The sequence below is a fragment of the Entelurus aequoreus genome, linkage group LG20 (genome assembly GCF_033978785.1).
Source record: "Entelurus aequoreus isolate RoL-2023_Sb linkage group LG20, RoL_Eaeq_v1.1, whole genome shotgun sequence".
Lineage (NCBI taxonomy): Eukaryota > Metazoa > Chordata > Actinopteri > Syngnathiformes > Syngnathidae > Entelurus > Entelurus aequoreus.
This window is the reverse complement of record NC_084750.1, coordinates 41692116-41718244: the sequence shown is the minus strand read 5'-3', so window position 1 is coordinate 41718244 and position 26129 is coordinate 41692116. Positions and strand designations below refer to the sequence as shown.

General features: G+C 37.5%; 1 protein-coding gene across 5 annotated transcripts in view; it reads right to left on the bottom strand.

The window, feature by feature from the left end:
* The window catches only part of col16a1 (collagen, type XVI, alpha 1), a 378064-nt gene that overhangs the window by 51847 nt on the left and 300088 nt on the right, over nt 1-26129 (bottom strand). For all 5 annotated transcript variants that reach the window (XM_062030118.1, XM_062030122.1, XM_062030121.1 and 2 more), the window contains 24 exons: nt 24321-24362; nt 24202-24237; nt 23990-24112; nt 23507-23542; nt 23093-23128; nt 21144-21272; nt 20876-20920; nt 20490-20525; nt 20352-20405; nt 20223-20273; nt 19995-20138; nt 19863-19898; nt 14093-14200; nt 13797-13919; nt 13662-13715; nt 13502-13543; nt 9191-9226; nt 9067-9120; nt 8921-8989; nt 8767-8820; nt 8459-8485; nt 4159-4215; nt 1495-1539; nt 1329-1400 (listed from right to left, as the gene is read on the bottom strand). In XM_062030118.1, the coding sequence (XP_061886102.1) occupies nt 1329-1400; nt 1495-1539; nt 4159-4215; nt 8459-8485; nt 8767-8820; nt 8921-8989; nt 9067-9120; nt 9191-9226; nt 13502-13543; nt 13662-13715; nt 13797-13919; nt 14093-14200; nt 19863-19898; nt 19995-20138; nt 20223-20273; nt 20352-20405; nt 20490-20525; nt 20876-20920; nt 21144-21272; nt 23093-23128; nt 23507-23542; nt 23990-24112; nt 24202-24237; nt 24321-24362 (1509 nt within the window). The remainder of the gene's footprint in view (nt 1-1328; nt 1401-1494; nt 1540-4158; nt 4216-8458; nt 8486-8766; nt 8821-8920; nt 8990-9066; nt 9121-9190; nt 9227-13501; nt 13544-13661; nt 13716-13796; nt 13920-14092; nt 14201-19862; nt 19899-19994; nt 20139-20222; nt 20274-20351; nt 20406-20489; nt 20526-20875; nt 20921-21143; nt 21273-23092; nt 23129-23506; nt 23543-23989; nt 24113-24201; nt 24238-24320; nt 24363-26129) is intronic.

Below are 26129 nucleotides of genomic sequence, written 5' to 3'. Positions count from 1 at the left end.
CAATGATGTACATTTGTTTTAACTATTAAATGAACCAAAAATATGACTTATTTTATCTTTGTGAAAATATTGGACACAGTGTGTTGTCAAGCTTATGAGATGCGATGCAAGTGTAAGCCACTGTGACACTATTGTTCTTTTTTATTTTAATGTCTAATGATAATGTCAATGAGGGATTGCATTGTTATGGTATTGTTGTGTATTGTTTTGTTGGATTGATTAATTAAAAAAAATAAAATAAAATTTAAAAAAAATAAAATAAAAAAATCGATTTTTTAAAAATGAGAATCGATTCTGAATCGCACAACGTCAGAATCGCGATTCCAATTCGAATCGATTTCTTCCCCCACCCCTAATATATATGTATATATATTTAGCCCATTATTTGCATGCTATTGACTACTGATGCACCGAAAAATATGGCAGCTGGAAAAAGTTTGCTCACCGAAACTGGATGTTGTAATAAAGTCGCACACCAATTATGTAGCTCTCTCAAAATGTCGCAATCAGGTCCAATTTCCGTTTAGACTGAAGTCTCATTTGAAAAGATCCGATTCCAATCAGATTCAGACTACCTCCTGATGTGGCTCAAATCTGATGCGTAAAGTTCAGATTTGAATCGTTTTGGAGCGTTTAGACTGGCAAAAAAAAAAAAGGATCTTTGTCACTTGAGGGCAAAAAAAAAACAGATTTGGTGTGCAGTGTAAACGGGGCCATAGGGTCAGTGTGAACAATGATTAAACCTGTTCCTTCTCTTAAGGGTTATAAAAAAATGTTTTTTTCAGTCATTTAAACAGTATATATTTGGATCCCATAGTCATTTCAATTCAGTACTTATTTAAAAACAACACCCATGTCCCCACTTGTGCAGTTGTTCCTACACCTTTGACTCACCACAGTAACACTTTATTTGAAGGCATTTCAAAAACCAAGCAAACTACGACAGCGACAACTAAACAATGCATTTGCTTTTTGCCAACGTCTCACAGAGGGCCTTCAAAAAGCTGTTTATGTCTTGACTGACATCTCTTAAAGTTGCCTCAATTGCTGTCTACGTGCATTATAGCATGAAGCACCAGATTGGTTAGTGCATTTTTATAGTTCCAGCCTGTTTATACTAAATGAAGCTGCGGCCCCCACCTATGTACAAATTAGCCAAGTCAGTTCAACATGCATATTATGAACCATCAATTTGCAAAGCATGGCAATCCTCCATTAAAAACACCACGACTACAAAACAAAAGCAGTCAGCTGTAAAGTTCAAGTTAGGAGAATGGACTGGCTGCTAAATTGAACTTTATCACCACCCGAACGTCCATGTTTCCTACCTGTGGCCCTTGCTCTCCATCGAAACCTTGAAGACCTGGTGGGCCAGGGGGGCCTGGAGGTCCTGGAGGTCCCTGCAACACGTACACATATGGCCACACATGACATTGCATATTCATAGTAAAGCAAAACAAAAACATTAAAACTCTGATGGGGCAGGAATCAGACCTGAGGCCCAGGCTGCCATGGGCTTATTACAGCTCCTGGAGCTCCCTGGAAGGTAAGAAGGATTAAACATTTAATACTTTCACAAAAAGGTTGCTTCTCAAATCAAATCAATCGCCCTCGGGGGGGCACAGTGCGATGTCATGGGGGCGCATGTGACCCCTAGAACATGCTTTATCAATATCATGCAGTATGGAACCATGCTTTGAGAAGCTGTGCACTCTAAAATGTGCTCAATATAGCCAGCCTTCCTCATTTTGATAAAACGTGAATAAAAAAAAACATCACAATTTGGTTAAATGATTTTTTGTTCTGTAGGTTAAAGTGTTTTTTATATTGTGCTCCTGAGTTAATAGTGCTGATCAATTTGAATGTATCATTATTTGAGTTCATTTTATTTGATTTTTCAGTAAAAATGGTTAAAGTCGGTCAAAAAAATGTTATAGATTAAATTAGGATTTTTTATTATTTTTCATTTCAGGCAAATGAATGCACGTTAAATCTTTTTAGTTACAGACTATATTTTTTTAAACAAATTCATAATTTATTCTTTGTTATAAGTTGATCTATATTTCTTTGATATTATACTATTTTATAAATAATTATATCATTAAAATGTTATAGATTAATGATACTATCCATAGTACATTTGGACTACTGCAACTCCCTCTACTTAGCAATGAAGCAGGCCTCAATCGCTTGATTGTAATTAGTCCAAAATGCTGCTGCTCGCCTTTTAACTGTCACTGAAAACATGAACACATTACCCCCATGTTAGCATCCCTTCCCTGGCTCCCAGTTCATTTTGGAATTCAGTTTAAAATATTGTTGTTGGTTTTTAAATCTCTTAACGGATTAGCACCACAATAAATGTCAGACCTTTTAAAAATGTACCAAAGTCAGCTGATCAGTTTCTTCTTGTCGTCCTAAAAAGCATTTTCTGCTGTGACTCCAAAACCTTGGAACAATATCCCTCTTGCTATTCGGACGGCTCCCTCTTTAATAAGTTTTAAATCCATCCATTTTCTACCGCTTGTCCCGTTCGGGGTCGCGGGGATGAGTTTTAAATCACGTCTTAAAACATATTTTTACTCTTTGGCTTTGAAACCAGCATGAGAGTTGTGTGATTTTAGTCTATTTTATTTTTTCTGATGTATTTTATGTATTTTCCGTATTTTACGGACCATAGGGCGCACCGGATTATAAGGCGCACTGCCAATGAATGGTCTATTTTCGATCTTTTTTCATATAAAAGGCACACCAGATTATAGGGCGCATTAAAGGAGTCATAATATATATTTTTTTTTCTAAATTGAAAACACTTCCTTGTGGTCTACATAACATGTGATGGTGGTTCTTTGGTGAAAATGTTGCCTAGATGATGTTTTACACATCATCTTCAAGTCACTTCCGGATGCGCCGTTTTGTGGGCGGTCTTATTTACGTGGCTCACCTTCGACAGCGTCTTTTCCCCGTCATCTTTGTTGTAGCGGTGTAGCGTGCAAGGACGGGAGTGGAAGAAGTGTCAAAAGATGGAGCTAACTGTTTTAATGACATTCAGACTTTACTTCAATCAATAACGGAGCAGCATCTCCTCATCCGGAAACAACAACAAAACCGGAAATGTGTCCCGTGAAAAAACGTCCGACCGGAACTCTCTAATAACTAAAGTTTCTTGGGTGAATAATCTAAACTCACTACACCGGTATGTTTTAGCGCTTTCATGGCGAGTTTACTGACATATATAAGTAAGAACTTTACACTACTTTATATTAGAAATGGCAACAGCAGAGGATGAATGTCACATAACAAGAAGATAGAAAAAAAAAGAAGCTTATCAACTACGGTGTCGGCACGGACTACAAAGGCGGATGCGCGCAATTTTTTAGGACTTATGCAGATCCCAATTACAGATCAGCAGGTACCAGACGGTAAGAAAAGTTGCTTTTGCTTAATATTGCGAAACAAAACGCCAGGCAATATGTCTTACCTTACATACACACCATAATAATACCCCTATGTTGAAGCACAGTACAATCCATCTAGCGGTGCGGCTTCATAGCTTACCAAAGTCATACTAAAACATTTTGATAGATTTTTGAGCGCCGTGTGTAATGTTCTATATTTTCAATGGAACATATAAAATGTTAATGTTTACTTGAATCATATTGCCATCATATTGCAGTCTACACATATCTCTTATGTTTGACTGCCATCTACTGGTCACACTTATCATTACACCATGTAACAAATAAAATTGCTTCGAGGTTGGTAAGCAAAACCAGAATTATTCCGTACATTAGGCGCTCCGGGTTATAAAGCGCACTGTCGAGTTTTGAGAGAAAAAAAAAGATTCTAAGTGTGCCTTATAGTCCAGAAAATACGGTATTCTTTTATAGTTAAATGTTTTATATTACTGACTCTCCGAGTATGTATGTCTCAACTTCTGGGCAGCACTTTGTGAAACTTTTGTATTTTGAAATGTGCTATATAAATAAAGTGGATTGGATTGGATGTATTCATATTTCTATTCTCTTTAAAAATATTTTCCAAAAAGCAGCCCTAACAAAAGAAGGACCTGTAAGTCTTATAGTTGGTCAATACGGTAAACGGACTGCTGGTGCTGGGTAACACTTCTGCAAAATGAATGCTTGTGAGGATACTCACTGGTCCACCTGCGCCTGTGTGCATTGGCATTATGCAGTTGCACTCTCCAGCGTCACCCTGAAATGTAAAATACATAAATATGGATGAGGGATACAACACTATGAAAACAGTTATTTTGACCAAAATATCATTATTATCAGTTTTGTTGAATCAGCTCAAAAAGTACTTGGTCACATAATACAAACCTTTAACCTCGCTGTATTGCAATAAAATAATTGATAATTAACAGGGCTGGCAAAGTTAACACGATAACGCGTTAACTATATATTTTTTGCACGCATTCGTCCTGACTCCTTTTTGACCCTCAGGCCATTCCATAGCGTGGGGAAATGTGGCTGCTTTCACTATTTACTGATGAGCCACAAACGGGAAAATAGCGATCAGAAATGGACAAAGAAACAGGTACATTATGGAAATATCAGGTCCAAAGCCATGACATGTTGTTCTCCCGACAAGACAACACCATTGTTTTAGATCCACCATCGCCGTGAGACGTACCATTGGCGCAACAGCCTGCTGCTTGTATATCGATAGCTGGGTGGAGCTTCACACATGTGTTTAGATTAGTTTAATGCATTAATAACAAACATAGATTGTTACTGTGACTGAGTAAAATGACATTAAAGCTCAACAGAAAGGACAGACGGCGGACAGGAAGTCGAAAGTCACTTTTTATCTGAGACTTTCACACACTGTAAAGACATCTCTTCTTACATTAATCACACACTTCGGACTTCAAAATAATTGCGCTACATGTCACATCTAGTCTAACTACATAACAAAACAAAAACATGTTTTACATTACAATCATGCTTGGTCAAAAACGTTCTGTAATGTAATCTGTGATAGTTCTATCATAATCAATGCGAATACAAAAATGAAGGATTAGGACATTTTCTGTCAGATTGAAATAAAGTACATTTTTTAAAATAAAATATTCTGGTTGATAGTCCTCAAAGACAGAATGATTAGTAGGCTGAATGCTACATTTCATTAATAAATAGAGAAGGTTAAAACCTTATGAACACCATTAACTTGTCCAAGATGTAATGTACAGAATATCAGAAGCATTTATTAAGGTAGAAATATCCCATTTTAAATGACCAAACATCTTTGACAAGCAGTATTGTAACAATCCACATTTTGTATGTGAAACTGGTATCTAAACATGGAAGTGTAGCTCCTCCTCTGAATGCAAGTGCTTCTACAGCAAGAATACAAATGTATTCCTACAAAATATTGTAGGAATACTATCTGGCAAGATATCAATGCAACTCAGGTAATCCTTAAAATCATGTGTATGTCCTTTTTGTGTTGTTTCATTTCAACATTTCATTAAAGTAAACTATTTGTGCAGTCATGGTATTAAAATATATTTGTCTAGGGTATTAATGATTAATGATTAATGATGAAAAATCTATCTGCGATTGAGATGAATTTTGAGTTAACTATGAACAACATCAACTTGCCAGGGGTCTTGAGAGAGAAATTAGCCATGGGCTATAATCGCACATATTTACATGTCTAAAGTTCAATAATATGTATTTCAAATCTCAAATCTCAAACAAAATGTGAATAATCTCGATTCAATATTTCAATCGGGTAACAGCCCTAACATTTGAGTAATTTAATAGACACAACACACTTCCCTTGGCAGGATAAATAAAATATTGTTCTGGCTTCTTATATTATTCTTATTTGTGTGTTTAAATATGTTTATATTCTTCTGTTTTATTTTGTAAATGAGTGTTTATCAATGATAAAGGTAAAACTTTTGGCTTATGTGACGTTACATGGCTTCACCGCCTGTTGTTACACTTCTGTGTATAGACCTTTGCAATTCACGTCTATCACGTTGTCCTAAAGGGGCGTTCACACATTGCAGTTCGGCAATTCGCTGTGCTCCGAAAAAGACTGTTTTAACACTGACCACAAAACCTAGTCAGCCGTCACTTATCAGCCATGTGCACAAAATGACAGTATTGTGTTTAGAATCCCAAGGAAATGTGAATAAAGCAATATAAACATGTTTCAAGGATAACTCTTGAACCAATGTTTAAATTGAACTGTATTGATGTATCTTTGTGAGTTCTACTTGGAACATGTGCTTTTGTAAGGTTTGCAAACACGATTACTTTTTCGTCAAATGACAGTATTGTGCTTAGAATCCCGAGAAAATGTGAATAAAGCAATAAAAACATGTTTCAAGGATAACTCTTCAACCAAACATGCCAGATGTCTAAATTTGCGTCCCAACCAAAACATTTAACAATTTTGGTTCAAAAAGCCTTCCGGGTAGATCTGTTGTACTACCACGCCGTGTTCAAATCATGTTTAAAAAGATTTCCTGCCATCGTTCACGGCGGTTTGATAAACGCCATGATCTGCCATCCAAACCGGTAATGTGTGAATGCCCTTTGTATGAGCAAATTTAAATATCTCATCTGTTTTATATAAGTTTAGATTGGGGTATATTGTTTCTTGATAGGTGAATGTGAAAGACAATAATATGTATTGTATTCATGTTAGCATATAAGCTAGCCAGCAATTAGCACACTAGCTGTTTCTCCAGGAAATGAGCAGTATCTGTGAGTTTTGCGATAATGAGCGATGTCCTGTTCAATGTTTTTTGGCTCCGATACGATACGATTTTTTCGCTTCAACCTCAGATTTCGAATACGGATCCAATACTTTGACAATGGATTTTAAAGTGAAAAAGTTCTATACAGCAGCAAGCAACTAAAGTAAACACACCACAGTTTTACAAAGTGTGTGTAATTAAATTTAAGAATTTGATAGTATTGTTGTAAATGTAGATGGTTGTATTGAATGCTACATACATTTTTCTTTAACATAAAATGACGAGTGCACAATAACTAGGGTTGGCTCCCATTTAAATCATTTGGGTTTTGCCAAAATGATAGATTTTGTTATTTCATAATTATACAAACAAGAAAAAATAATATTAATGTAATCACTTTGGTATGGTTTATATAAAGATAGATATATATACACACGAGGTATCGAGATCTGGATCGATCGCTGCTGTTTTACATTGATAGCGTCTTGTTTTGTCCTGCCCGGTGTGTGTGTGTAGCATGCTTAGCCATTCCTTTTCCTCGAGTTGTCCAGTGATAATGGTACATGGAAGAAACAATTTATTTTCCGCCATGGTGGTAAGAATGAGATTCTTAAAAGCAGCTTGGCAATGTGGGTAGACACGTCACTTGCATGTTACTCTCAAATTGGAGCTGGTGTTCTGGCCACAAGGGGCGAGAGCAGCTGGACAAGGAGGCGGGCGTGGGAGGCAAGAAGCCGCTGGACAAGGAGAAAATGGAGTGCATGTACCCTCCTGGAATTCATGCAACTTTTGCTTGTGTTTAACAAGGAATATGGAAATGTAATTGTGTCTCCCTGAGCGTGCGTCTCTTTTGAAGGAATCTTTCACATCAGTACAATCTTTAGCCGTGTAAACACTGGGACAGAAACTGGTAAAGATCATCTGGGCTCTGCAGCTCATCAGCCGATCAGTTAAAAAGACACATACCTGCCTCTAATGCGATACCATAAACGGAATCAGAATTTAACGATAATCAAAATTTGATCGGGAATTTTACCGCTTTATCATCAATACCGATAATCCCTTATATGAAGAGACGATATGTTACAGTGCAGTATAACCTTCAGAAATAGATGCATTCTTTTAAATAAACAACTCTGCACTTTTTAAAAAAAAAGTAGTTTTTAGTCCCGCATTAGGTGGCACTCACAGCTGTGGAAGATAAAATGCTCTGAATATTTTTAACACTTCATTAACTCCCAGAGTTGTGTTAGATGAAATTGTCAACCAAAACTATGCTGTGCAAGCATGGAGCGGACAGAAAAATGCACTATGCAAAGGAGGTGTACACCCCCCAAACAGCTGCGTGCCTTCACAATACATCAAGCAAATGTATTAATGAAGAAACTTTTGCGCATTGCCTTAGTTTAGTGGACTTTTCGCCTCACAGAGAAGCTCACCCTTACGAGTTCGAAAAGCACAACTTGTACTATTGTCTTGACTTACTCACAAACAGCCTGGACTGGGGCGTCTGATGAATATGGTAAGTACACAATTGCTAATAACAGACCATGAAACTACTCCTGTCTGCCAGCGACAACACACTTGTCACCTTTGCTGCTTTTCTATCTGTGCCCTACAGCCGGAGTGTTTTTTTCCCTGCGTGATTACCATCTGTTCCCGCCTCTCTTATTCTAACCCCTCAGAGATCACTTCATCCAAACAACATGGTAGACTTACCTTGTCCCCCTTAGGTCCATCAACTCCCTGCAAGAGAAGAGACACACAAAGCGCGCACAAAATTGTTTGTTAATCCAGAAGACAGATAACAGGGCCGTGAGCCAAGCACAGATCAGGGGACACAGGATGTGATGGTGGAAGACATTACCAATGCAGCCTAAAATCAAGGGCAATTCTAACCTAAAAAATGCACTCTTGACAGAAACTAACACAAGGAGACAACGATTCAAACTACAAATAGCATCTTTTTTCAATTGCAGATGCGCCCTCATAAAAAGATGTAAATATAACCTTAAATCAAGACTCACATGTCTTCCATCAGCTCCTGGCAACCCAAGAGAGCCGGGGGCTCCGTCTCTACCCTGTGAGAGATAAGCAAAAGTGTGTTTGACAACAACACATTCATATGCAGCGGTGCAATGTTTACACTTGCAAAAAAAAAAAGAAGCAATTATGTCATACTGGGGGCCCTGTTATGCCGATGCCCATTGGCCCCTGCGGCCCTGGAGGTCCCACGGCCCCGCTCGTGCCCTGCGACCAAGAAAACACCAATGAAAACACTAATTCAATCAAACAGGGCCTACTAATAAATGGAAATGTGATGTAACCTGTTCCCCGGGAGGACCAGCAGGGCCTGGTAATCCTATTGAACCAGGAGGTCCCTAAACAAAACACATATATTAGAAAACCAAACTATAAAGTATCAACATTTTTGAGATTTAAGAAACTCACAACAAGACCCGGAAGTCCTCTTGGTCCCTCAACACCCTGTAAGAAAATACTTGTGCGTTCATAACAGTAATTAAGTTAAATCCAGTTGCATTTGTTTGTTTTTATCAAAATGCTTAAGCAGTAGTCCCTTGTTTATCGCTGCCAAAACATGAAATAACACCCGTAGAGGCACCTTTACACTCCTTTTACTCGATATAGTAGCAATGCACTTTTTTTGGAATGTTGCTTATCGTTCACAATCATTATGAGAAACAGGAACACACGATTTTAAGGATGATAAAAAAAAACGCTTGAAAGATGGGGCTCATGGGAGGTCACCGTTGTAGCCTTCAAAGCTCTCTAAAACAACTTCAAAACCCTCCATCAATGTTTAAGTATATATATATAATGTAGTAACGGACACATTCATAACAATATGTAATATGTACACACTGCAAGAATATATATAATGTAGTAACATACACCTTCATAACAATATGTAATGTTTTATATACACACTGCAAGTATATACTGTATATAATGTAGTAACAGACACTTTCATAACAATATGTAATATGTACAATATACACACTGCAAGTATATATATAATGTAGTAACAGACACCTTCATAACAATATGTAATATGTACAATACACACACTGCAAGTATATATATATATAATGTAGTAACAGACACCTTCATAACAATATGTAATGTTTTATATACACACTGCAAGTATATATATAATGTAGTAACAGACACTTTCATAACAATATGTAATATGTACAATATACACACTGCAAGTATATATATAATGTAGTAACAGACACCTTCATAACAATATGTAATGTTTTATATACACACTGCAAGTATATACTGTATATAATGTAGTAACAGACACTTTCATAACAATATGTAATATGTACAATAAACACACTGCAAGTATATATATAATGTAGTAACAGACACCTTCATAACAATATGTAATGTTTTATATACACACTGCAAGTATATATATAATGTAGTAACAGACACCTTCATAACAATATGTAATATGTACAATATACACACTGCAAGTATTTATATAATGTAGTAACAGACACCTTCATAACAATATGCAATATGTACAATATACACACTGCAAGTATATATATAATGTAGTAACAGACACCTTCATAACAATATGTAATATGTACAATACACACACTGCAAGTATATATATATATATATAATGTAGTAACAGACACCTTCATAACAATATGTAATGTTTTATATACACACTGCAAGTATATATATAATGTAGTAACAGACACTTTCATAACAATATGTAATATGTACAATATACACACTGCAAGTATATATATAATGTAGTAACAGACACCTTCATAACAATATGTAATATGTACAATATACACACTGCAAGTATATATATAATGTAGTAACAGACACCTTCATAACATGTAATATGTACAATATACACATTGCAAGTATATACATAATATAGTAACAGACACCTTCATAACAATTTGTATTATGTTTTATATTTACCATATTTTAAACATTTTAATTATTTCCGGGACTGATTTATTTCACTCATTGATTTCTGTTTCCATAGCAACACACGTCTGACTTCTGAATCCAACAAGTTTTTTCTAATCATGGCAGACTTGGTAACAGACAAGAAGACGACTAATTTTGGACAAATGAGGATTTACAACCTTATATTTTTGAAGCTGAATATACTGCTGCTTACACATGCGAGCATGAAGAAAGAGTGAAACGTTGGAGCAGACGGAAGCCGGGACAGGGGGATGAAAGCCATTTTTACACTATAAATATGGAACTTGGAGACAAGCCATTTCGACATAAATGGATTGCTTACCCAAAATGAACAGGAAACGTCCCTGGCTGGCTGGACCAGACGAACAACTGTCCATCGAGTGAGTCACTTTAATATTGATCATGATACACGCAGCACGTCATGTGTGTTATTACAACTACAGTACATACACTGTCTGGCTAGCTGTGTACAAACAAAACATGACGTAATACTTTACAGATACTGTAATATGATTGTTCATGTTATTCACTCAGTACATATTGGTGTCCTATCACAGTGTTGTGTATTACAAACTCAAACGTGTTTCATGTTGTTGTAGAAGCGAGCTTATCGCTTGCCGGAGTTAGCTTTTACGGCTAATACGAAAGCACGCCGATGTGTTACTATGCTAGGAAAAGAGTTCCTCAATGTTCGCTCTTACAATAACAATGTTGCTACAGCTTGGTTATTATACAGGTTATAGAACGTAAATGAAGTATTGTTGACGGTTTTAGAATGCATTTTTAAAGTGACTTTGAGGTAGAATTGATTGCTTCCATTAGCTGCATTGCTAACTACCTCGAACGAGACTGTTTTTATATGTTAGAAAGCATAAAAATAAAAACCTTTTGTCTTGTTGTCTCACATAATGATTGTGAACAATATGCAACATTCCCCAAAAAAGTGCTGTTCCCCTGTTAAGTTGCCATCGCCTGGCAAATTCAACATGACCACAACGTGGAAATACTTTGTCACATCCTGGGTGATTACTCTAAGTTAGAACTGGGCTCTCTTGTGCTAAAACCACGTCGTAAGTTGTTTTTTCTAACTTTGTCAGACGACACAGTCGCATCTATGACTATTAGCCGTGTTGTTAGCATTGTGTGTCTCGCGTTGTCATTCACCAGTAACACGTGGAGCAGATGATATCGAACATGAAGTACATCAATAGAGTCCATCTCGCATTGCCCGGACAACTACTGTTAGCATTAAGTGGCGCTGGTATGTCAAGCTCTCGTTTTTTTTTAAATGGCTAACCTTGAATGCTCGCCTAATTGTGTTATTGGTGAGGCAAGAGTTGAAGATGAAGTGCATCAAAAAGTTATTCTGCCAAAAATTGGTCAACGTGATTATCGCAGTGAAAATAGCGACAAGATTAGCCACTATGTTGTTGTTAGCTTAACCTGGAAAACGGAAGTCCCGCTTTTAGAATATCTATCGATCGCTACCACATAGTTATAGAAAGCAAGTCAAATACACACATATACAAATAGACGGAATAGAAATTAAAAGAGTAAATGAAACCAAATTCCTAGGTATAATGATTGATGATAAATTGAACTGGAAATCTTTTGTAAAAAATATACAACATAAAGTAGCAAGAAACACGTTAATAATGAATGAAACAAAACATGTTCTAGACCAAAAATCACTTCATATTCTCTACTGCTCACTAGTGTTACATATCTGAGTTATTGTGCAGAAATATGGGGAAATAACTACAAAAGTACACTTCATTCATTAACGGTGTTACAAAAAAGATCAGTTATAATAATACATAATGTTGGATATAGAGAACATACAAACACTTTATTTATTGAATCAAAAATACTGAAATTCCACGACATAGTGAATTTGCAAACAGCTAAAATTATACACAAAGCAAACTATAATCTGCTACCCAAGAATATACAACAATTCTTCTCAAAAAAAGAGGAGAAATATAATCTTAGAGAAAAATGTAATTTAAAACATTTGTATGCACGTACAACACTTAAGACCTTCAGTATATCAGTATGTGGAATTAAATGATGGAATGGATTAAGCAAAGCAATCAAACAATGTACTAATATGATCCACTTCAAGAAACTCTTCAAACTTAAAGTGATTACAAAGTACAAAGAAGAAGAACCCTGAGAAACATTCTTAATTTATTTCATCCATCCATTTTCAAAATAATCTTACTCATCTCACCATATGAAATGTAACTTACTTCACCGAGTATTATTTATTTATTTATTTTTATTGTGATTACTCATGGAATATATTGTGAATAAATTGAGAACAGGAAGTGAACAAAAGTTTTAGCAACTGTTATGTAAAAGAAAAGGGGTAGGATTAAATAAGCTCTGCTTCTTCCTACTCCTTTTCGAACATGTTGAAAAAAACAACAACTGGAAATTGTGATGCATCATGTTGTATGCTTGCATGTTCCAAATAAACTCAAACTCAAACTCAAATACTGCAATGTAATAAATAAATAAGACTTAGTTTAACACTTAATTTAGGCCAACAATGTGTTGAATATGCTTTAAATAATTCATTTTTAAGTGGGGCAATGTGATGAAGCTGCAATATTTAAAGTGCGATATGGCGAGGGACGACTGTCATATATGGAAAATGTACACACTGATATCATGGAGGCATGTGGTGTTTAGTAAAATATATCAGTTGGGTTGCATCTACTTTAAATACATTCAAAACATTTTTTTTTAGGAATAATTTTGCCTTACTTGAATACCAGGAAGGCCAACACCTGCAGGTCCAGATTCTCCCTGGGGGGCGGCAGGATGCAAATAGTTAGAAATTATTGACATTTGAATGAAGTTGTCTTGTCAACATGTTACCTTGTTAAGGTTTAAATGATTTTGAACAATATATGGACAGTCCTACCTTGCTCCCTTTGATACCAGGAGGCCCCTGTGGACCTGGTAATCCTGGTTTACCCTGAAGAAACAGCAGATGTGTAATCTAGTTATCGTATATCTGCAAGGCACATGTAACAACTCAAAATCTTGCTTCGCTCACATTCCTGCCTGCCTTCCCTTGTCCTTGGGGGCCGGGCTCTCCTCTCTCCCCCTTTGGCCCGGGCACAGCTAGACCGTCACCCGCTGCAGTGCCCAGAGACGAACAGCTGGTACAAGCATCGCCCTGGCAAAACAAATCAAACTCAGAGCCAGAAACCTTCAGGAACAAACTATAGTTAGCAACCGCATTTAGCCTATCTGTGTTAAGCATCTCGCATTGGCGTTTAATAACATTTTACCACAAAAAGTTACTATCAGGTATGCAATGGCAAAGGAGTGGCAAAGGAGTGGTTCTACCTTTTCTCCCTTTAAGCCTATTGATCCATCTCTTCCAGACTCTCCAGGCAGTCCTGGGACTCCAGGAGCGCCATTAACGCCCTTATCTCCTTGGTCTCCTTGGTCACCCTGACAATACACACATAATATTAAGAATATTTATCACAGTATGGTTATTGACACTGATGCCCAGGAAGTCTTTTTTCATTAACGACAAATCTAACGCGTTACTATTTCCAAACCAGTAGTCAGATTAAAGTTTATTTAATCCAAGTCACTGTGCGTTACTATTTTTTATTTTCCCTCGTAAAAAGACGTTTTATTTCTTCTTGCCGTCTTGAAAAGTGACGTCACGTCAGCGACAAGTCACGTTTTTAGCATGAGGATGACACACCTTTGTGACACTGAAGTAAACAACAATGGAGGGCGGAGAGAGAAGCGCGTTTTCAAGTTGGAAATACAGTCATTATTTGGAGTTAAAGAAGTTGGTCGGGCAGTATGTTGTCGAGGAAAGGCTGCCCTTAAGCACAGTTGACCCGCCCTCGTTCCGTGCCATAATAAACAAGATCCTCGCTACGATCAAGGCGGACTTGCCTCACAGAACATCCTTTTCGTCTTACCTGGAGATGGAGTATGCACGGATGGAGAGCAACCTGAAAGCCGCAGTGAATGAGGAATAGACTTTCTGACAAGAGGTTTGAGAGGCTTTTGTTAATGAGGTACAACCACCGGTTTACTCGCCCCCACGCCACTGTTTGACTCATAACTTGATTATAACAATAGAACAATTAGAGCTAACATGTGGTGTTATACGCGGTTTTGTAAAAGCACGCCTAGCTGCTCTGATGTTGTGAACAGGTTCAGTGTTCATAAGAAAAGTGCAACATCATTTAATAGTTACATTTATATTTGTAGGTTTTTCCATTGCAGTATTAACAGTCAGGTAAAAAAGACAGTACCGTATTTTTCGGATTATAAGTCGCTCCGGAGTATAAGTCGCACCAGCCGAAAATGCATAATAAAGAAGAAAAAAAACATATATAAGTCGCACTGGAGTATAAATCGCATTTTTGGGGGAAATGTATTTGATAAAAGCCAACATCAAGAATAGACATTTGAAAGGAAATTTAAAATAAAGAAAGAATAGTGAACAACAGGCTGAATAAGTGTACGTTATATGAGGCATAAATAACCAACTGAGAACGTGCCTGGTATGTTAACGTAACATCTTATGGTAAGAGTCATTCAAATAACTATAACATATAGAACATGCTATACGTTTACCAAACAATCTGAAATCCCATGAAATCTTATACGTCTAGTCTCTTATGTGAATGAGCTAAATAATATTATTTGATATTTTACGCTAATGTGTTAATAATTTCACACATAAGTTGCTCCTGAGTATAAGTCGCACCCCCGGCCAAACTATGAAAAAAACTGTGACCTATAGTCCGAAAAATAGGTAGATAAAACAAGGATTTATGTCCAGTAAAGAAAGACTGTCGTTTATTTAGTTTTTTTATATGTAAAACAAGTATCTACCGTATTTTTCGGAGTATAAGTCGCTCCGGAGTATAAATCGCACCTGCCGAAAATGCATAATAAAGAAGGAAAAAAACATAAGTCGCACTGAAGTATAAGTCACATTTTTGGGGGAAATGTATTTGATAAAAGCCAACACCAAGAATAGACATTTGAAAGGCAATTTAAAATGTCTAAAGAATAGTGAACAACAGGCTGAAAAAGTGTACGTTATATGAGGCATAAATAACCAACTGAGAAGGTGCCTGGTATGTTAACTTAAGAGTCATTCAAATAACTATAACATATAGAACATGCTATACGTTTACCAAACAATCTGTCACTCTTAATCGCTAAATCCCATGAAATCTTATACGTCTAGTCTCTTACGTGAATGAGATAAATAATATTATTTGATATTTTACGCTAATGTGTTAATAATTTCACACATAAGTTGCTCCTGAGTATAAGTCGCACCCCCGGCCAAACTATGAAAAAAACTGCGACTTATAGTCCGAAAAATACGGTATGTTGTTGATGTTAAATAAAGTGATTATTGGCAAAACCGCTTGTCATTTTTATGCTGCATTGCTGAATGTAACTAATAAAGTAACTTGTAATCTAACTTAGTTACTTTTAAAATCGACTAAACAGTAAAGTAACTAAGTTACCTTCTAAAGGAGTAATCAGTAGTCATTAATCAGATGAGTTTTTCAAGGTAACTGTGGCAACACTGGTTATTGTCTTCTTGGTCCAATGTCATTAAGTGCACAGGAATACAGGAAGTGAACACATTTGTTCATGACTGATGAGGTAGGATTGGGTTTTAGTACTGACTTCGGTACTTTTACAGGTAACAACCGAAGTCGCTCGGTACTACCAGGTACCGATTCACGTAAAATCAAATGGTGCGATGGGAATCGAAAACCGGTTCTTGTTCAGAACCGGTTCCCAGCGTATCGAATCCTTGGAATCGCTTGCCATGTTTTCACACGATTCCCTGAAGGGTTCCTGCGGGCGAGGATGACGCCTTCCGCAACGTGCGTAGTGACGTCAGACAGCAACATGGCGGTGCCGGGGCGGAAGAAGCGTACCGAAGTGTGCCGACATTTTACAAGAAATGATTGCGACAGCGCTACTTGTAATACAGTAATTGCAAGGTTGCTATTTCATCAAGAGGAGGACATAGGAGTAATATGCTGAAACATTTGAACACAGCATGCAATGAATGTCGCGTTTTTGAATCTCGCAGATCTCTTCCCAGGCAGCAGCAGCAGTCATCTGACGTAAATACAACAGGTACTAACACCGCCTATAATGTTAGCGCTATTGCCTGTTTAATTGAAATGAATGCCTTCTCCTTCAGATGAGCATGAGGAGACATATTCTGACTAGCTAGGAAACGGGCAAGTATAGCTAGATTTTGTCTAAGTTTGTGGTCAAAAGCTTGCAACGATTTGCCACATAGATGCTCTTTCGGTAGGTGAACGTTCAATTGTAGTCAGAGAAGAGTTGCATGTTTTCTTCCAACCACATTTTCGCTCAGTCATTATATTACACAGGTAGAATTCATAAACTTAGAATATCATGTAAAACTCCATTCATGTCGGCAATTCAACTTCAAAAGTGAAAATATATGGTATAAACTCATTACATGCAAAGTAACATATGTCAAGCCTTTATTTACTAAAATGTTTAGAGATGTCCGATAAATGCTTTAAAATGTAATATCTGTAATTATCGGTATCGGTTTCAAAAAGTAAAACGTATGACTTTTTAAAACGCCGCTGTGTACACGGACGTAAGGAGAAGTACAGAGCGCCAATAAACCTTAAAGGCACTGCCTTTGCGTGCCGGCCCAATCACATAATATCTACGGCTTTTCACACACACAAGTGAATGCAAGGCGTACTTGGTCAACAGCCATACAGGTCACACTGAGGGTGCCGTATAAACAACTTTAACACTGTTACAAATATGCGCCACACTGTGAACCCACACCAAACAAGAATGACAAACACATTTCGGGAGAACATCCACACCGTAACACAACATAAACACAACAGAACAAATACCCAGAACCCCTTGCAGCACTAACTCTTCCGGGACGCTACAATATACACCCCCCCCTACCTCAACCACGCCCTCCCAACCCCGCCCACCTCAACCTCCTCATGCTCTCTCAGGGAGAGCATGTCCCAAATTCCAAGCTGCTGTTTAGAGGCATGTTAAAAAAAATAATGCACTTTGTGACTTCAATAATAAATATGGCAGTGCCATGTTGGCATTTTTTTCCATAACTTGAGTTGATTTATTTTGGAAAACCTTGTTACATTGTTTAATGCATCCAGCGGGGCATCACAACAAAATTAGGCATAATAATGTGTTAATTCCACCACTGTATGTATCGGTATCGGTTGATATCGGAATCGGTAATTAAGAGTTGGACAATATCGGAATATCAGATATCGGCAAAAAAGCCATTATCGGATATCTCTAATAATTTTGATTATCATGGCTTACAGTCTAAATAAAAAAACAAACACATTTTCTGAGGTTTACATAAGCTGTAAGCAATAAACATCAACATTATATCAAAAGAAGATTTGAAATATCTTGTGTTGCATGCTATGAGCTTATGTCATTATATCAGTTTCACCTTGTAAATTGAAATAAACCTTTGCATGGTATATTATCTCAGAAAATGACAAGTATTTTTAAAAGTTAGAAAAACGTTACGAAATGTTACATTCTAGTGTAATTTCCACATTTTTTATTTTGTTAAATTGAACCGAAAATTGTTCGTCATAATCAGATAATTTTTTTAGGGTCCATGTACACAATAACATTGTAATCCAAATGATTAGATTAAAAAATGTTGTCCATGTACACGTGGCTAATGTTTGTCAAGTCATGTTAGCTCAAAACTAAACAAAATTGATGCTAATCCATCTTTTTGTTATCTTTTTTCCAAATAAGAATTGACAAGAGAACTGATAAAGAACTGAATCGTTAAGCAGAATCAAAAGTGGAATCGGAACTGGTTTTAAATGTTATCAATTCCAATCTCGAGCTTTGAGGTAACGTTACACCTTTCCAAACCAACAAAGCAAGAATAAATTGTCAAAATTCACTAGCTCAATGCTAATTGACATTGGATTTGTCATACATATGCTACCGATTAGAATTAGCAATTTGACAAAAAGATTTCAACCCCTCCAAATTTGGTAATCAAAACTACAACTAAGATCAGTTCAAATCAGACACCTGGTGTGTAACAAATACAATACTTACAGTTTGAACAAAAGACAAGAGTGGCATATTCACCTTAATGGCAAAGACTACTTCCCGACTAAGGTAACACACCGTAGTCTATACACTACTGACATCTAGCGTCTTGGAGTTGCAACTGCATGCAAAGTCTACTATACAGTACATGTAAATGAGACACAGAAGTGTAAGAAAACAAGATACCAACTGGACAGCACAGCTCAATTAAATCTTTTTTTAAAAAAAACAGGTTAAAAAAATACATTTTAACATTTATCAACACATTTGAACACACACAAAAGTACCCCAAATCGGTACTGTTGAGTCCTGGGAATTGGTACCGTATCGATTTAAATGTGAAAGGTATCCATCCCGAGGTGGGAATAAATAAGCTCTGCTTCTTCCTACTCCCTTTTGGCCATTGAAATATGAACTGTAAATAAGAGTTGTATATCAATGTAACCCTGAATGCATGTTTGAATAAACTAAACTAATAATCTGAAATAAAGCAAAATTTAACATTAAATAAAACATACACAGCAAGAAAACATGGATGCAAGCTTATAAATATGTCTCACCTTTAACATCATGTCTGATGTTTTACAAAATAAAGGTCTTTCCTTGACTTTTTACCACCCCCGTTATCAGTACTGGCAGATGACCAAAGGTTTGAGATAACTTTAAGGTCAAGGAAAGTCATTTATAGTAATGGAATGCAGCCTGACTCTGTTGATGGCAGATGTATTATTTACGAGTTGTTGGGTTGCACAGACAGGCTTTGACTATGACGGGCCAGGGTTTCTTGAAGCCTCCTAAATCACCATTTAATGTTGTGAGTTTAGTTCAACTTGGTGCCTTTGATCCATTGTTATGCATTGCTAAGTGAAAAAAATATTTTATTCATGCATTGTGTTTGTCAAAACCTGCTTAATGTTGTGGGAAGTTGTTAATGTGTCTGAGAATACAAAGGAAAAAAATAATCTATTAAGGAGCTTACCTTATCTCCTTTCTCTCCATCAAAACCTGGGAGGCCCTGCGTGGGTGGAACACAATGATGTGGATGTTTTTATTGTATAAGCACACTCTCTTAGCATTGTTGAGTTCTGTTGAGACAAAAAGATATTTGAACCTGTATGCCATCCGCCCCGAGCCCGGGAGGTCCAGGGGAACCCGGAGGGCCTGGCTCGCCCGGGTTGCCTCGAGAGCCCTCGGGTATTTTAATGCTGGCCGGTCCGCTGCCAACCTCGTATGGTTGGCACACACCACACTCGCCCTGGAAATGAAGCGAAGGAGATGGTTAGTTTGCACGACAATCACACAACGGAAGGACGAGTTGTTGCTGTAGGTCTTCTCTTACTCGTTCTCCTTTTTGGCCAGGAAGACTGAGACCAGGAAGTCCTGTCTCTCCCTGTCAATAACATTTTCAAGTCATTACCTGGGCTTTCAACCACGTTTGCAGCATTGCAGGTACGACTGAGTTCCCTACCTTTCCGCCTTTCTCTCCGTTCTTTCCAGCAGATCCTCTCGGCCCAACTTTCCCCTGTTTCAAGCACCCTTTTAGGATTTGACTGAATCGTGATGTGAGGCAGAACGTTCTATTTTAAAGAGCTTAATCTGAACTCACCGGTTTACCATCAGCTCCTCTTCGCCCTGCATTACCCTGCAGACAAGCCCCCCCAAAAATAATCCGAAAATTAATAAAAAGGGATGGGTCTTTTGAATTGGTAATTCATGTTTCATACTCTGATGCACCCCACAGGCAACCATGTCAAATGCATTTAGTTCCCCACAGTCGAGGATGTTCACTGATATGCTCCCCACGCACTAAAATCCCTATAGCAGACTGTCTAGACTAAAAACTATTGCCACACAGTGATTATCTTGCTTCTGTAGTCTATTAAAAGACCCATTTAGCAACCGACTGAATGAATTCCCCCTACACAAGACTTAAGCGTGGCGTGCTATTGAGGTCAGGTACACGGAGTCTTGTTTCTTATTTATGTTACTTGCCTTCTCCCCGCTTGGGCCAGGTGGTCCTACATTTCCTGCCTCTCCCTGCGGTGGAGAAAAAAAATGAAACAATGCATCATTTTAATGAAGGTCCTTATCGCGCCTCACACATGCAAGAAAAAGCACTGATGCAAACAAAAACAAAAAAATGCACATATAGTCCAACAAAGACAATTACCAAATCGATGCCAAGCGACCATATGTCATTGTTTCTGGAAAGTTCTAAAATAGCAAGAGTAATTTTAGAGAAGTCGACAAATAGACCTACCTGCTCTCCTTTAACTCCAAAGCCGGCTTCTCCTTTTTGACCCTTCACCTGTAGGGTTTGACTCAGGACACCTGGGACCAGGTTTGGGGGTAACTCTCCCAGGGTGGGGCACGCAGAGCAGGAGTCACCCTATAGACAAATCCGATGTGGGTAACATGCCCTTCAATAACAGGAACATGGCTACAGATAGGAGTGTCCCGATCTGATAATGGTGCAGGTTCTAAATCACGCCCAAAAAACCTTGCTTGCATCTAAAATCTCTGATTGAAGCAGTCGTTTACTTGTGCAACGCTCTAAATGTCTTCCAATAAGCACATATGGTTGGTCTTTTCTTGTATTTTAGTCAAGTCATTTACAAAAGGTAAACATTGTAAGCTGTAGGCTACTTGGAGCTAGCAGATGCACAACAGCTAAGCACACAAGCTAAACATCCGTAATAAAAGTCTTTAATTAAACAAGTCTAAAACAGCACATAAACAAGCATCAAATAATTATAGTTGCGTGTTACTTACACATACAAAGTCTCCTGGAAACATCCAGTAACAAACATGTCCGCATCATTTAACTTACTGCATTATGAGCTTAACTTAACCTCTTAAGGCCCAAGCTGTTTGTTTACATTGTTTTTTTTATTTCTCTTTGCTATTTGGGCTTATTGGAACCTTAATTAGAATAAAAACTAAGAATCATCTTGTCCATAAGTACACAAACATGTACTTCATGGTTAGTGACATGCTAATTCTTATTTTTACACTTTTTTTTTCCAAATTCCATTGTATGCTATACTCTTCTGACACCACCAGATGGCAGTATAAGTGTCCACATAAGTGGCCATAAGACCCCAATTCAGTAGTGTACACAATTTTGGAAATAAGAGCTAAAAGGTGCTGTCCACGCATGTGGCCACTAAGCCTTTAGAGGTTTTTAATGAATTATTGTGACCACTGCAAGTCCATTCCAACATTTTTGCCCATACGTGACATGTATCTGACTTTTTTCATGTAAATGTGAACAATACAATTCTGTTTTTTTTTTTTTTTTCAAATTAGACATCGGTTTCTTTCGTATGTGGATGTACAGTACAGGTGAAACTCAAAAAACTGCAAAGGTTCGCTTATTCCACCAATTACATTTACAAAGCTCATAATGTGCAACTCAAGATATTTCAAGCTTTCTTTTGATATAATTTGGATGATTGTGGTTTTTAGCTTATAAACACTCTGAATTTTAAATCTCGGAAGTGAAGCACGGCGACGGACGTGTGTGCGCAGAGACAATATGTGGTGGAAATGGGCCGGTTAGCAAAAGATTGGCAATAAAAGTTAAAAAAAAAGAGCGCCTTGACTTTCTGTGGCTTATTCTGAAAGCTACAATACATTATATTCATTTTATTTGTTTTCATGTAACCCCCCCCTCTCATTCAGCTTTTATTTTGCTGTGGCGAGCCACCACAATCAATTATATTAGGGGGAATCCTGCAGTATTGTGGCATGCTTGCTGATATTGTATCAAATCAATACTGGCATCGGCCAATACACAAAGCTTTATTACTAGTATCGTATCAGACGGGCCACGCCTCGCTGCAGACTGCAACCTAATCACTGATTAGTGGTTAGTTTGTAATTAGGGCACTGCTCCAACGTATACACCAACAAAACTCTGACAAATAGCGTGTTGATGGATCTTTGACCACAGGGAATCGTATTTCAAATTGAATTTCAATTCATTGAGGTCCTGCCCCGAGTGACTAATCCCTGCAAGTCTGAAGGATTCTTGAGCTTGAACTTCAATTGATACAATGGATTAATTAGCCTTGCAATTTGCAGGGACTACATTTATGTCCTTCACATAAACTATATAATTTAAGGATATGAATTACTTGTAGGCCCTTCTTAATATTCTTTAACAATGTATTGTAACAAATTCAAATATGACAACACCACACTGACCTTTTCGCCTTTCGTGCCATCTGATCCAGGTTGTCCCTGTAGAAAGAAAAATCTAGCATATCATTTATCATCCCAACTTTCCCTTGATGAACATGTTTGCTCGGCGATGTCGTGTCTGGACATGGCATGGGAAGCGTAGTGGGGGGGTCAATGTAATTAGCCAGATGTTGGAGTCTGTGAGCATGATGAGTGGGCTTTGTGCACATGTGACTATATGTACTGTACATCTAGCAAGTCAGCCATATTTGAGTGCACTCAAAGGGAATGATCACATTCTCCATCTGCTGGCAAAGAGACACCCTTTTTTGCAACATCCAATGCATATCTGAATGTGTTAGGATGCAGATGAGTGTGTTTATGCAGCACTGGCATAGAATATGAAAAAGCATAATTGAACAAGTAGGAGCTATATACCTTCTGTCCGGCCTTGCCATCCGTGCCTCTAAGTCCCTGGTGCGTATTGACAAACATAAAGAAGATGTGTCATTTGTCAAAGTTTGTGAGTGAGGTCATATCACAACTTGTTCACCTTTTGTCCTACACTGCTATGACAAATGGATTCTTGCAATATTGGAAATCATTGCAGAGACTCTCCTAGGGCCCACACACACACCTATCATTTTCCATTCCATTCGGAAAGAGACTAAATGAGCAGAACCAGAAATGTCTTTCCCGAGAGCCGCTGCAATACTGTGAAAGTTACAAGGACAGGTAGCAGCCCAAGGCCAACATCCTACTGCAGTATGATAAGAAAAATGCAAAGCGTACGTTCCGGAGACGAGCGCTCAGCGATTCGCTTGAGCTGATTAGGTGTAATAAAAAGAGCAGAACGGCTGTAGAAATGTTAGACAACACAGAAAGGGCAGGAGCAGAATACTGTAAATGCATTCCACTTACAGGTGGTCCTCTATCTCCAATGCCTGGTAACCCGGGTTCTCCTTTCTGGCCCAGCATACCCTGCAGAGCTACGTTGTTGCCGATATCAGCTGGCAGCGAGGGGCACACTTCGCATGGGTCACCCTGAAAATGGAAGTCAAACATATTATAGGGAAGCAAAAAACCCACATGAAGATAAAGAGATTACAGACAATATTTACTGACTGTAATACCTTTGCTCCTTTCGGCCCTCCTGGTCCTCTCGGCCCCTAAGAGTTGGCAGAATCCCAGAATATTGTCTTTTAGAAGCTAATGCATACATTACTGAACTTGAATCTTAAAGATATCTCACTGGATCTCCGGGAAATCCATCTCCTGCAGGTCCAATGTCCCCCTGTTAGGACACAGAATTATACATTATGACACAAATTAAGGTGGAAGGGAGTGTCATGTTTTTGTTTGTAATGCCACTATAAATGTACATGGGATCTAATGAAATTAACCAGAAATTAGGAGTGCCCCAATCCAATATGGATATTAGTCTGATATCTACGAAAAAATACATATCTAATGATATTTGCTTGCATCTAAAATCGTCGATACAAGCAGTCCTGCAGCGTGTTTATTTGTGTCAAATTGTACAGCCAATGAACATCTAAATGCCCTCCAATAAGCACACAAGGTTGGTCTTTTCTTCCATTTTAGTCAAATCATTAAAAAAAGTTAAACGTAGTAGGCTATAGGCTACTAGGAGCTAGCAGCTACACAACAGCTAAGCACAGAATAGCACACAAGCTAGACATACAAAATATGTGTCCTTCACTGAACAATACTGCAGTCTAAAACAGCACATTTGTCAATGTAAACAAGTATCAAACAATTATATTTGCATATTACTTACACATAAAAAGTCTCCAAGGCAGAAACATATTAGAAGCTATCCAATAACAAATGTGTCCGAATCATCCAACTTACTGCACCATGAAAATAATTGAATGATACAAAAGCATAAATCTGTCATAAGGTTAGTGTTTTTCATACCTGTCTTTGCTCTCTAAATAATTCAACTTGATCAAACCTTTTCTAATTTTACACACTGCAAAATAAAAGTGTGTATGATTTGTGCTGATATCGTATCGGATTAATACCGGTATCAGCCAATACTCAATGCTTTAATATTGTTATCGTATCGGAGGTGAACGTTTTATTGGGACATCCCTACCAGAAATGCAACTTACTGAGACATACGAAAAGACGACAAATTCTCGTAAATATCATTGCATTAATTTGACCAAGCTGATGCAATGTTAAACATACCATGAAGGAAATAATACCTAAACTTTACCAACAAAACGACAACAAAGATCATGATGTGTTCTTACTCTGCCTGGCGACAATCACTTTCTTTCAGAAATAACAAGGTGACAATATGCAAACATGCTCCTGTTCCCTCTGGTCAAGTGGAAGCCGGGTGTAGTTCTACTTTTAATCATACCATACATATTTTGTTTGTTTGTTTTATACTGTGTAGGGATGGATACCCAATACAGTACTTTAATAAGTATCAACTGAATTCTGTTGTCACTAGGGTGTATCAATTTAAGTACCCTATTTTTCGGACTATAAGTCGCAGTTTTTTTCAACTTATGTGTGAAATTATTAACACATTAGCGTACAATATCAAATAACATTATTTATCTCATTCACGTAAGAGACTAGACGTATAAGATTTCATGGGATTTAGCGATTAGGAGTGACAGATTGTTTGGTAAACGTATAGCATGTTCTATATGTTATAGTTATTTGAATGACTCTTACCATAATATGTTACGTTAACATACCAGGCACGTTCTCAGTTGGTTATTTATGCCTCATATAACGTACACTTATTCAGCCTGTTGTTCACTATTCTTTATTTATTTTAAATTGCCTTTCAAATGTCTATTCTTGGTGTTGGCTTTTATCAAATACATTTCCCCAAAAAATGCGACTTACACTCCAGTGCGACTTATATATGTTTTTTCCTTCTTTATTATGCATTTTCAGCCGGTGCGACTTATACTACGGAGCGACTTATAGTACGGTAGAAAATACGGTAAAATCAAACGCTACCATATTTTGATACTTTTGTCGCACGTAATCTCACGTATAGTGCAAAGTC